We start from the raw sequence: 14,136 nt of genomic DNA, 5'->3' as shown, positions 1-14,136 counted from the left end.
CCATTACAATAACAGCAGAGATTACAATTATTATTATTTTTTTTTAATTAGGGGGGGGGCTGCTATGATATTTATGCCTCTGCTTTCTCATTCAACATTATTCACGATTCGTTCAGGATTTTCCGTAATCATGGCAGCATCCACATTAAGTGTTTAGAAACATACTGTTTTCTTATTTACAACAAAAGTGACTCCAAAATGACACCACGTTATTACAATCATTTCTATTGGGCACAAAATCATCTGAAACACAACCAAAGCAAACAACAAATGCATCCAACAATTTTGTAGAGTCACAATCTTGATGTAGTCATTGGTGTTAGGAATATGGGACCAAATACTAACCTTTTTGTTACGCTCGTCGTCGGATGATAAATGACCGGACCAAGGTGCAGCGTGGTAGGCGTACATTCTCTCTTTATTTGAAAACGTAACACCTGGAAAGAAGAAAGAACACAAACTGAACGTAAAGCTAGTCGTGCATAAAACAACAAACAAAGACAAGATCCCACAAAACCCAAAAGGAAACTGACAACTTATATCTGATTCCCAGTCAGAGACAACGATAGACAGCTGCCTCCGATTGGGCATCAAACATAGACATAGAAACAGAAAACCTAGAATGCCCACCCTAATCACACCCTGACCTAACCAAATAGAGAAATTAAAAGGCTCTCTGAGGTCAGGGCGTGACACTTTTGACTTCTTTAATATACACAAATAAGTGATTTTGTCCAAATACTTTTGGTCTCTTAACATTTCTAAACAGTGCCCGATAAGGATCAAAATACCCTCAACTTAAAGATGACAGTCTGCAATTTAACCTCATGGTCTTTGTATAATTTTAAATTCAAAGTGCTAAAGTACAGAGCTAAAACTAACAAAAAATATCACTGGCCCAATACTTTTGGAGCTCACTGTACACTAATAGAATGACTCTTCACCAGCCTGCTGGTTTGCACTAGCCTCATACAGCCATAGGCTTATGCATCCAGTATTGTAATGGATACTACCATTGTGGTTACCGTAAGTCAAAAGTTCAGTCAGTCAAAAGTAAATGTAAGTCAAGTTGTACATTGTGTTATTGTCTATGTTGCTGTAGGAGGTACTTCATTGTCTTATTGTCTATGCTGCTGTAGGAGGTACTTCATTGTCTTATTGTCTATGTTGCTGTAGGAGGTACTTCATTGTCTTATTGTCTATGCTGCTGTAGGAGGTACTTCATTGTCTTATTGTCTATGCTGCTGTAGGAGGTACTTCATTGTCTTATTGTCTTTGCTGCTGTAGGAGGTACTTCACTGTCTTATTGTCTATGTTGCTGTAGGAGGTACTTCATTGTCTTATTGTCTATGCTGCTGTAGGAGGTACTTCATTGTCTTATTGTCTATGCTGCTGTAGGAGGTACTTCATTGTCTTATTGTCTATGTTGCTGTAGGAGGTACTTCATTGTCTTATTGTCTATGCTGCTGTAGGAGGTACTTCATTGTCTTATTGTCTATGCTGCTGTAGGAGGTACTTCACTGTCTTATTGTCTATGTTGCTGTAGGAGGTACTTCACTGTCTTATTGTCTTTGTTGCTGTAGGAGGTACTTCATTGTCTTATTGTCTATGCTGCTGTAGGAGGTACTTCACTGTCTTATTGTCTATGTTGCTGTAGGAGGTACTTCACTGTCTTATTGTCTATGTTGCTGTAGGAGGTACTTCACTGTCTTATTGTCTTTGTTGCTGTAGGAGGTACTTCACTGTCTTATTGTCTTTGCTGCTGTAGGAGGTACTTCACTGTCTTATTGTCTATGTTGCTGTAGGAGGTACTTCACTGTCTTATTGTCTTTGCTGCTGTAGGAGGTACTTCACTGTCTTATTGTCTATGTTGCTGTAGGAGGTACTTCACTGTCTTATTGTCTATGCTGCTGTAGGAGGTACTTCATTGTCTTATTGTCTTTGTTGCTGTAGGAGGTACTTCATTGTCTTATTGTCTTTGTTGCTGTAGGAGGTACTTCATTGTCTTATTGTCTTTGTTGCTGTAGGAGGTACTTCATTGTCTTATTGTCTTTGTTGCTGTAGGAGGTACTTCATTGTCTTATTGTCTATGTTGCTGTAGGAGGTACTTCATTGTCTTATTGTCTTTGTTGCTGTAGGAGGTACTTCACTGTCTTATTGTCTATGTTGCTGTAGGAGGTACTTCACTGTCTTATTGTCTATGTTGCTGTAGGAGGTACTTCACTGTCTTATTGTCTATGCTGCTGTAGGAGGTACTTCATTGTCTTATTGTCTATGCTGCTGTAGGAGGTACTTCATTGTCTTATTGTCTATGTTGCTGTAGGAGGTACTTCATTGTCTTATTGTCTATGCTGCTGTAGGAGGTACTTCATTGTCTTATTGTCTATGCTGCTGTAGGAGGTACTTCATTGTCTTATTGTCTTTGTTGCTGTAGGAGGTACTTCAGATGGAGACCCAGATGGGAGGGAAGCTGCTGGATGAACCAAAGACCCTGAACTTCAAGGACAGCACCCACAACCTGCGCCTCTCTGTCCACGACGTCCCCCACGGACAGTGGAAGAGCAAGCTGCTCGCCAAGTACCAGGTGAGCTCATGGTGAAACTTTAAAGTTGTCATAGAAGTTGTCGTACACCTTTATTGGTCTGCTCGACTGGTATGGCGATACAGTGATTGAAAATGACCATGTACTTGCAATATATAGTGAATAAATGGTGTGTGTGTGTGTGTATGTGTAGGAGATCCCCTTCTACCAGGTGTGGAGTGGCTGCCAGCGAACACTTCACTGCACCTTCACCCTGGAGCGGTTCAGCTCCAGCACCACAGAGCTCAGCTGTAAGCTGTGTGTCCGCCAAGTAGAAGGGGAGGGGCAGATCTTTCAGCTCAGCAGCACTTTGTCTGAGGTGAGACTCAAACCTCACACCACCGTTTACTGGATACGCTGTACACACTGTACACACTGTACACTCTGGGAGTGTGACTCAAATGGCACCCTAATTCATATGTAGTGCACTACTTTTGACCAGGACTCTCTGACTATAGCACTCTCTGACTATAGCACTCTCTGACTATAGCACTCTAAACTCCAGACCTAGACCATCTCTGACTACACTCCAGACCTAGACACTCCAGACCTAGACACTCCAGACCTAGACCAGCTCTGACTACACTCCAGACCTAGACACTCCAGACCTAGACACTCCAGACCTAGACACTCCAGAACCTAGACCATCTCTGACTACACTCCAGACCTAGACCAGCTCTGACTACACTCCAGACCTAGACACTCCAGACCTAGACCATCTCTGACTACACTCCAGACCTAGACACTCCAGACCTAGACCAGCTCTGACTACACTCCAGACCTAGCCACTCCAGACCTAAACCAGCTCTGACTACACTCCAGACCTAGCCACTCCAGACCCAGACCAGCTCTGACTACACTCCAGACCTAGACACTCCAGACCTAGACACTCCAGACCTAGACCAACTCTGACTACACTCCAGACCTAGACACTCCAGACCTAGACCATCTCTGACTACACTCCAGACCTAGACCATCTCTGACTACACTCCAGACCTAGACCATCTCTGACTACACTCCAGACCTAGACCATCTCTGACTACACTCCAGACCTAGACCAGCTCTGCCTACACTCCAGACCTAGACACTCCAGACCTAGACCAGCTCTGAGTACACTCCAGACCTAGACACTCCAGACCTAGACACTCCAGACCTAGACACTCCAGAACCTAGACCATCTCTGACTACACTCCAGACCTAGACCAGCTCTGCCTACACTCCAGACCTAGACACTCCAGACCTAGACCAGCTCTGAGTACACTCCAGACCTAGACACTCCAGACCTAGACACTCCAGACCTAGACACTCCAGACCTAAATATTTAGAATACTTTATTAAACGTTTGCTTTAGGCTGCCTGGAGTGCAGGATGAGACGAGTTTCCTTGTGTGCTTGCGACCCGGTTGGTTCCATTGTGCCAGGCAAGCTCAATCAAGCCCAGCTGAAGGATTTGTGAGATTTAAAACTGTATTTGAACCCAGATTTGTATACCACTATCTGGCTAATATTCTCATCTCCATACCACACTCGGAGTAATATTGTAATCTCAAATCAAATCAAATTGTATTGGTCACATACACGTGTTTAGCAGATGTTATTGTGGGGGTAGCAATAAGTAACATCTAACAGTTTCACAACATGTACATAACACACACATCTAAGTAAAGGAATGGAATTAAGAATATATAAATATATGGACGAGCAATATCAGAGTGGAATAGACTAAGATACAGTAGAATAGTATAGGATACAGTATATACATATGAGATGAGCAATGTCAGAGCGGCATAGACTAAGATACAGTAGAATAGTATAGGATACAGTATATACATATGAGATGAGCAATGTCAGAGCGGAATAGACTAAGATACAGTAGAATAGTATAGGATACAGTATATACATATGAGATGAGCAATGTCAGAGCGGAATAGACTAAGATACAGTAGAATAGTATAGGATACAGTATATACATATGAGATGAGCAATGTCAGAGCGGAATAGACTAAGATACAGTAGAATAGTATAGGATACAGTATATACATATGAGATGAGCAATGTCAGAGCGGCATAGACTAAGATACAGTAGAATAGTATAGGATACAGTATATACATATGAGATGAGCAATGTCAGAGCGGAATAGACTAAGATACAGTAGAATAGTATAGTATACAGTATATACATATGAGATGAGCAATGTCAGAGCGGAATAGACTAAGATACAGTAGAATAGTATACAGTATATACATATGAGATGAGCAATGTCAGAGCGGCATAGACTAAGATACAGTAGAATAGTATAGGATACAGTATATACATATGAGATGAGCAATGTCAGAGCGGAATAGACTAAGATACAGTAGAATAGGATACAGTATATACATATGAGATGAGTAATACAAGATGTGTAAACATTATTAAAGTGACTGTGTTCCAAGTGGCCAGGGATTTCAAGTCTATGTATATAGGCAGCAGCCTCTAATGTGCTAGTGATGGCTATTTAACAGTCGGGTGGCTTTGAGATAGATGCTGTTTTTCAGTCTTTTTATTTTATTTTTGTTTCACCTTTATTTAACCAGGTAGGCTAGTTGAGAACAAGTTCTCATTTACAACTGCGACCTGGCCAAGGTAAAGCATAGCAGTGCGACACAAACAACAACACAGAGGTACACATGGGATAAACAAATGTACAGTCAATAACACAATAGAAAAAAAGAAAGTCTATATACAGTGTGTGCAAATGGCGTGAGGAGGTAGGCAATAAATAGGCCATAGTAGCAAAGTCATTTCAATTTAGCAGATTAACATTGGAGTGATAAATGAGCAGATGGTGATGTGCCAGTAGAGATACTGGTGTGCAAAAGAGCAGAAAAGTAAATAAAAACCATTTGGGAATGAGGTAGGTAGATTGAGTGGGCTATTTACAGATGGACTATGTACAGCTGCAGCGATCGGTTAGCTGCTCAGATAGCAGATGTTTAAAGTTAGTGAGGGAAATATAAGTCTCCTGATTCAGCGCGTGCTACGCGTGGGTGTTGTTATCGTGACCAATGAGCTGAGAAAAGGTGGAGCTTTACCTAGCATAGACTTATAGATGTCCTGGAGCCAGTGGGTCTGGCAACGAATAGCGAGGGCCACTTGGGTACATTTGTAAACTATGCTTAGTTTAACCCTAACCTTGCCCTGAACTGCTGCTCTTATGGGTCAGAACATAATGATGTAATTACGTGTCGAAGGTCTCCGATGGGGTATCTCCTCGTGGACCGAGTTACTAGTTCTCCTCTAATGGCGACAACTCTGTTGTTACCGGGTGTAACTCTCTGATTGTCGACACGATGTCAGTGTCCTTTCTCGTAGTGGTCGGTTTCCTCACCCTTGTTCTGAAAGGGGGTCTTCTGAGGACAGTCAGCCATGTAGCTCAGGGCTCCAGTGTAGGAATGAAAGCAGTGTAGACACGATTCCTTGGAGAGTGGTAACCAGGTGGTCCTGCTTGAATTCATCCTCTTAGACTCAGCTACTCATCGGTAGCATAGATTGTTAAAAGGTTCCTTTATCTTGTTGAACCTGTTGTTGCGTTTTGTTGTTGTTGACTACTCAGACCTTGGCTGCAGCGCTTGGTCACCTAGTCAGGATGTTTATTCTTAACTCACATGTTTTAGACCCTCGGATCAGAAATGGACGTTTCCGCCTTCAGGGCAAGTTCTCTGGGCGGAACTAGTTACGAGGCAAAGTCTGGATTTTACTCAGATCCAATTTAGACAACTGACTTCACATTTTATCTTTACAAAAACATTCTCTTTGATCTGGACATTTTCCACACAACTTACCGTATGCAAACATCAGGTAAATATTCAAGTTGCAATGTTTTTGTTATAACGTTGTCATTTAACTTTTAATAACATAACAAAAACGACATTCATTTTCATATTCCATCTATCGTCATTACTACCATTTTGGCTGACGAAACATATTGTCCCACAGTCCCTTTATTGCATGTTACTGTTCTAAGGTAGGTTCTCCATAGCTCTCGATCTCTCCCACTCTGGTGGGTGTGAGAGATGTCTCTTGTAGGAGTGTGGTCAATGGTAACCTGACCAGACCAGTGTTTTTGCTGAAGTTTACTATAGGATTAACCACTACAGTCATGTCTGCAACAACACTACAGTGAATACTAAATAAAATACAAGTGAAAAACAATGTTTTTAATGTCACATACAAAGGATAGGTGCAGTGAACTGTGTTGTTTTACAGGGTATATTGTTCAGACATAGTAGAGCACATTTAAATTCCTTTCACAAGGACACATCAACAGAGTTTTAACCTTGCCGGGTCTGGAATTCACACCAGCGACCTTTCGATGCCAGGCCCAATGCTCTAACCTCTAGGCTACCTGCCACCCTACAGTCATGTCCACAAAAATACTACAGTAAACACTATAGTATATCAATATAGTAATACTACATTATTTCAACCATAGTATACTATAGTATTTTTTTCATATGCTTTGTCAGTCTAAATTCTAGCATATAAGCAGACACCACCTGTAGAGAGACGAGAGTTGATATGTTGATGAGGGTATATTCATCAACACACTTAATATCTATGTTGAGGGCCCGTTAGTGTGTCTATGAGGGGTTGGTTGTACAGTGCCGTGAAAAAGCATTTGCCTCCTTTCTGATTTTCCAAATGTTTGCATATTTTTTTAATTTTAATGTTATCAAATCTTCAACAAAACCTACTATTAGGTAAAGGGAACCTGAGTTTACAAATAACTAAAACAAATGATACTTATTTGTATTTATTTAATGAACAGTTTGACCCCGTCTGCTGTTAACGTCCCTTTTGTCGTACTTGTGCCTGTTTTTCTGTCGCTGTGTAAAAGCCCTCCAGGCCGGGTATCAAACAAAGCTATTTTGATCAATCTGCTTGTCTTTCAGACAGTGTAAGAAGTGCTGTTTCACTAAGGGCTAAGTAGACTTGTAACACAAATCATTTGTATCAACAAGAGTTTATTTTCCATTTCATATCAATTATCCCTTTTCTTTTTTAGTAGAATTGCTGTTTTGGCAGTTAGAGGAAAGAGCAGAGCTATGGGACGGGTTCTCTTTCTTTGTTATTGGAATTCATCAGGAAAAGCATTTATAATCAGGCAGAGTGGCCGACTGAGATGAACACAGGAATTATGGGACAATTCCTCCCAGAAAGACATGCAATGTTGTTTGTGCGTGCGTGCGTGCGTGCGTGCTTGCTTGTGTACTTGTAAGTGTGTGGGAGAGAGAGAGAACAACAGCCAGATGCAGTATAGAGAGGCTTCAGTGGAGAACAGGCACCATTTTTGGACAGGAACTGATGGAGGAGGAGGAGACACCCTAGCATGTTCACAAGGGTAGTTATTTAACATATGTATTATTCCCTGTGTAACAGCATAACTTTAGACCGTCCCCTCGCCTATACCCGGGCGCAAACCAAGGACCCTCTGCACACATCAACAACAGTTGAAGCATCGTTACCCATCGCTCCACAAAAGCCGCGGCCCTTGCAGAGCAAGGGGAACCACTATTTCAAGGCCTCAGAGCAAGTGACGTCACCGATTGAAACGCTATTTAGCGCGAACACTGCTAACTAGCTAGCCGTTTCACATCCGTTACACCTGCTTTGAAATGCCCGCTGTGGTGCTTTTCTATTCGCCTGCTGTTTGAGTACAGTATCAGCCAGCACACTCACACACACATCCATACACACTCACACACACATCCACACACACTCACACACCTTCGCACGCACGCACGTATGCACTCACTCACTCACACACACACACACAAACAAACACACACATACATTCATGTTTCATACACATCACAACTGCTGCTACCAGATTTACTATTGCTAATATTGCACAGTTTAAGGACTTGCCCCCCCCCCCCTTTCTCAGATACATGTCTAAATATTGGACAATAAATTGTGCCTTCCTATATTAAATGCTAAAATGTTTATTATATTCTACTGCCATGTCTTTTTTATCATTAGAGGTTGAAGCAGAGAAGCTGCCGTAGCCCGATTGCATTTATTCCCGTTCATTATTGTTATTATTATGTTCCTTTTTCTGCCATTTCCATGAGATGAAAAGGCCCAGGACTATGCGAATATAGCAACTTGATAAAGGCCCAAGGGGCACACCCTCTAATGCAATACCATGCCGATTGGCCACATGGTTGGTGGTATAACAAGTGATTGAAAATGCTAACTTTGTAAGGTCAGACACGCACCCCGTGTGATCTAGAGTAATGACATTCTGTCCGTAGGCACCGAATGACCAATATTTGCAAAACTTGATATATGGCATCTATGGACCAAGGTCTGTAAATGCACTATTCTCCAGACTTGTACGTCAAACACCATGGCCATAACTGACCAATAAACATTCACGTGGGTGTGGTGGGTGTGGTCTGTCACATATATGCATATAAATCAGTCACGGATAAACAGTGTCAAGGCTTAACATATGCCAACACATTCATATCGACCACACAGTGACGATATAACAGGCACATTTTTTATATACCTGTATCTTCATCTGTCTGACTCAAAGATATAGCTAACCTGTAAAATATGGTTGAGGTTGGCCACAATGGGGCGCTGTTGGGCAGAAAAAAAACATTCATATGTGAACGAACACCTGTTCTTCGAACATCTCAGTCCAAAATAATGGGCATTAATATGGAGTTATAACAGCCTCCACTCTTCTGGGAAGGCTTTCCACTAGATGTTGAAGCATTGCTGCGGGGACTTCCATTCCATTCAGCCACGAACATTAGTGAGGTCGGGCACTGATGTGGGGTGATTGGGCTCGGCTCGCAACCGACGTTCCAATTAATTCCAAAGGTGTTCGATGGGGTTGAGGTCAGGGCTCTGTGCAGGCCAGTCAAGTTCTTCCACATAAACCATTTCTGTATGGACCTCGCTTTGTGCACTGGGGCATTGACATGTTGAAACAGGAAAGGGCCTTCCCCAAACGGTTGCCACAAAGTTGGAAGTACGGAATCGTCTAGAACGTCATTCTAGGCTGTAGCGTTAAGATTTCCCTTCACTGGAACTAAGGGGCCTAGTCAAACCATGAAAAACTGTCCCAGACCATTATTCCTCCACCACCAAACTTTACAGTCGGCACCATGTATTCGGGTAGGTAGCGTTCTCCTGGCATCCGACAAACCCAGATTCGTCCATTGGAATGCCAGACGGTAAAGCGTGATTCATCACTCTGGAGAACGCATTTCCACTTGATCTTTACACATTTACACCACTCCAGCCGGAGCTTGGCGTTGCACATGGTGATCTTAGGCTTGTGTGTGGCTGCTCGGGCCATGGAAACCCATTTCAAGAAGCTCCCGACAAACAGTTATTGTGCTGATGCTGCTTCCAGACACAGTTTGGAACTCTGTAGTGAGTGAAGCAACCGAGGACAGACGATTTTTACGCGCTACACGCTTCAGCACTCGGCGGGCTCGTTCTGCGAGCTTGTGTGGCCTACCGTTGTTGCTCCTAGACGTTTCCACTTCACAATAACAGCACTTCCAGTTTTTGCAGGTGCAGAAATTTGACGAACTGACTTGTTTGAAAGGTGGCATCCTATGACGGTGCCATGTTGAAAGTCACAGAGTTCTTCAGTAAGGCCATTCTACTACCAATGTTTGTCTATGGAGATTGCATCGCTGTGTGCACGTTTCTTTATACTGTCAGCAATGGGTGTGGCTGAAATTGCCGAATCCACTAATTTGAACTAATTTTAGGGGTGTTCACATACTTTTGTATATATAGTGTACCAAATCTGGTTCAGCAGTTCTGGAGAAGACTTTTAACGTAGTCAACGTCATTGAAAAATGGTCCAAAATACATCAAAAGCAAATCATATTGCATGATCGGTTTGATTTTGAGTTCTGATATTTGGCAAGCTTAGTAAGAAGTACTGTAATTCATCCTAGGGCAGTGTCACCCATTTGTCCTGATGGTTTCACAGTTGGCACACAGCTGAACCCCAGCAACACTGCTTGCAGCTTTAATTTCTTATTGTTGTTGCATTTTTTTTTTTTTTTAAATTTTTATTTCCCCTATATTTAATTGTCGAGTGGAAACCTGCATTTCATTGGATGATCTATACCATGTGTGTCACGTTCTGACCTTAGTTCCTTTTTTATGTCTTTGTGTTAGGTTGGTCAGGGCGTGAGTTCGGGTGGGTAGTCTATGTCTTTGTGTTAGGTTGGTCAGGGCGTGAGTTGGGGTAGGTAGTCTATGTCTTTGTGTTAGGTTGGTCAGGGTGTGAGTTGGGGTGGGTAGTCTATGTCTTTGTGTTGGGTTGGTCAGGTGTTAGGTTGGTCGTGAGTTGGGGTGGGTAGTCTATGTCTTTGTGTTAGGTTGGTCAGGGCGTGAGTTGGGGTGGGTTGTCTATGTCTTTGTGTTAGGTTGGTCAGGGCGTGAGTTGGGGTGGGTAGTCTATGTCTTTGTGTTAGGTTGGTCAGGGCGTGAGTTGGGGTGGGTAGTCTATGTCTTTGTGTTAGGTTGGTCAGGGCGTGAGTTGGGGTGGGTAGTCTTTGTCTTTGTGTTAGGTTGGTCAGGGCGTGAGTTGGGGTAGGTAGTCTATGTCTTTGTGTTAGGTTGGTCAGGGTGTGAGTTGGGGTGGGTAGTCTATGTCTTTGTGTTAGGTTGGTCAGGGCGTGAGTTGGGGTGGGTAGTCTATGTCTTTGTGTTAGGTTGGTCAGGGCGTGAGTTGGGGTGGGTAGTCTATGTCTTTGTGTTAGGTTGGTCAGGGTGTGAGTTGGGGTGGGTAGTCTATGTCTTTGTGTTAGGTTGGTCAGGGCGTGAGTTGGGGTGGGTTGTCTATGTCTTTGTGTTAGGTTGGTCAGGGCGTGAGTTGGGGTGGGTAGTCTATGTCTTTGTGTTAGGTTGGTCAGGGCGTGAGTTGGGGTGGGTAGTCTATGTCTTTGTGTTAGGTTGGTCAGGGCGTGAGTTGGGGTGGGTTGTCTATGTTCTTTTTTCTAGGTTGCTATATTTCTATGTGTTTGGCCTAGTATGGTTCTCAATCAGAGGCAGGTGTCGTTCGTTGTCTCCGATTGAGAATCATACTTAGGTAGCCTGTTTTCCCCATTTTGGTTGTGGGTTTTTAATTTCAGTTTAGTGTCCGTTCGCCTGGCAGAACTGTTTCGTTTTCTCTTCGTTATTATTTTGTGTAGTGTTCAATTAAAACATGACGAACACTTACCACGCTGCATTTTGGTCCTCCTCTCCTTCCACCAACGAGAAGTGTTACAGTGTGGTCCATTGTGTCTCAGTTGGTAGTGCATGGTGCTTGCAACGCCAGGGTTGTGGGTTTGATTCCCGCTGGGGGTCTACTAAAGGAAAATGTCTGCATTCACTACTGTAAGTCTCTCTGGATAAGAGCGTCTGCTAAAGTAATGTAAACTTAAAACACAAGCAGTCGTTTTGTTCTTCTATCCTCATGGAGACCTAAAATGTATTTCCATTCAAAATCCTATTTTCCCTAAACCTAACCCAATCACCTTAACCTAACCTTAACACGTAACCCTAAACCTAACTGCTAACCCTAAAGATAACCAGTAAACCCTAATTGCAACCCTAAACCTAACCCCTAAGCTTAAAATAACCTTCATCTTCATGGGGACATGTTGTTTAACTATCCTTGTGAGGACGTTGGGGGATATTAGGTCCCCAAAAGCATAGAAGACCCCCCAGCCCTGTCATCACACAGCTAACACTCTTTGTTTGTCTATCTGTCTGTTCTCCATCTCAGGATACCCAGAACATCGACACGTCTCTCATGGACCCGGCTAGCAACATCACCACCCTGGTGGGGCTCAACGCCTTCCGTATCCCTCTCTCCATCAGACAGAAGCTCTGTGGCAGCCTTGACGCGCCCCAGACCAGAGGATCCAATGACTGGAGGATGCTGGCCCACAAACTCAACCTGGACAGGTCAGAGGGAACACCCCAGCACATACAGCGCCTTCAGGAAGTATTCACACCCGTGACTTATTCCACATTTTGTTGTGTTGCAGCCTGAATTTAAAATGGATTAAACTGAGATGTTGTCACTGGCCTACTCTACCCCATATTGTCAACGTGGAATTATGTTCTTCAAAATTTTTACAAATTAATTCAAAATGAAAAGCTGAAATGTCTTGAGTCAATAAATATTCAACCCCTTTGTTATAGCAAACCTAAATAAGTTCAGGATTAAACATTTTCTTAAAAGTCACATAAGTTGCATAGACTCACTCTTTGTGCAATAATCGTGTTTAACTTGATTTTTGAATGACTATCTCATCTATGTACTACACACATACACTAATCTGTAAGGTCCCTCAGTCTAGCAGTGAATTTCAAACACAGATTCAACCACAAACAGGGTTGAAAGCCTCGCAAAGAACGGCACCTATTGGTAGATGGGTAACAATAAAGAAAGCAGACATTGAATATCCATTTGAGCAGGGTGGAGTTATTAATTACACTTTGGATGGTGTATCAATACACTCAGTGACTACAAAGATACAGGAGAATACAATGTTGTTGATCCATCATCAGTTGTTACTCCACAATACTAACCTAAATGACAGAGTGAAAAGAAGGAAGCCTGGATAGAATACAAATATTCCAAAACATGCATCCTGTTTACATTAAGGCACTAAAGTAAAATTGCAAAGAAATTAACTTTATGTCCTGAATACAAAGTGTTATGTTTGGATCACAGCCAACACAACACATCACTGAGTACCACTCTTCATATTTTCAAGGATGGTGGTGGCTGCATCATGTTATGGGTATGCTTGTTATCGGCAATGACTAGGGAGTTTTTTAGGATGAAAAGAAACGGAATAGAGCTAAGTACAGGCAAAATCCTAGAGGGAAACCTGGTTCAATCTGCTTTCCAACAGATACTGGGGGACAAATTCACCTTTCATCAGGACAATAACCAAATATACACCGGAGTTGTTTACCAAGACAACATTGAATGTTCCTGAGTGGCGTAGTTAGAGTTTTGACTTAAATCGGCTTGAAAATCTTTGGCACGACTTGAAAATGTCTGTTCAAAAAAAGGATTAACAACTAGACAGAGCTTGAAGAATTAAAAACATTATGATATGCAAATATTGTACAATCTAGGTGTGTAACGATCTTAATAAAGACAACGACTCACAGCTGTAATTGCAGGTGATTCTAACATATATTGACACAGAGGTGTGAAAACTTATGTAAATGATATATTTCTGGATTTCATTTTCAATACATTTCAATTCAGGCTGTACAACAACAAAATGTGGAATATGTCAAGGGGTATGAATACTTTCTGAAGGCACTGTACATACATAAAGCTTCCCATCCCCCAATCCTAACCGTAACCTTTATTGGGGGAAATGCAAAACTGACCCAAGATCAGTGTATAGGGGCAACTTCACCCTACACCCTTGCACACCACCTTATAAATACACAATGTCACATCCTCACCACCTACATCATCCATAATTGTGGTGACCCTTGCCTATGTAGGC

The 14,136-nt window shown here is 42.4% G+C and overlaps 1 protein-coding gene across 1 annotated transcript in view; it reads left to right on the top strand.

Annotated features, from left to right (window-relative positions):
* The window catches only part of unc5ca (unc-5 netrin receptor Ca), a 367,477-nt gene that overhangs the window by 349,637 nt on the left and 3,704 nt on the right, over positions 1 to 14,136 (top strand). Inside the window, 3 exon segments of the mRNA XM_029637116.2 lie at positions 2,435 to 2,584; positions 2,736 to 2,900; positions 12,381 to 12,562. Of these exon segments, the coding sequence (XP_029492976.2) occupies positions 2,435 to 2,584; positions 2,736 to 2,900; positions 12,381 to 12,562 (497 nt within the window).

The sequence above is a fragment of the Oncorhynchus nerka genome, linkage group LG27, assembly GCF_034236695.1.
Source record: "Oncorhynchus nerka isolate Pitt River linkage group LG27, Oner_Uvic_2.0, whole genome shotgun sequence".
NCBI classification, from domain to species: Eukaryota; Metazoa; Chordata; class Actinopteri; order Salmoniformes; family Salmonidae; genus Oncorhynchus; species Oncorhynchus nerka.
This window is presented reverse-complemented; position numbering and strand designations above follow the sequence as displayed.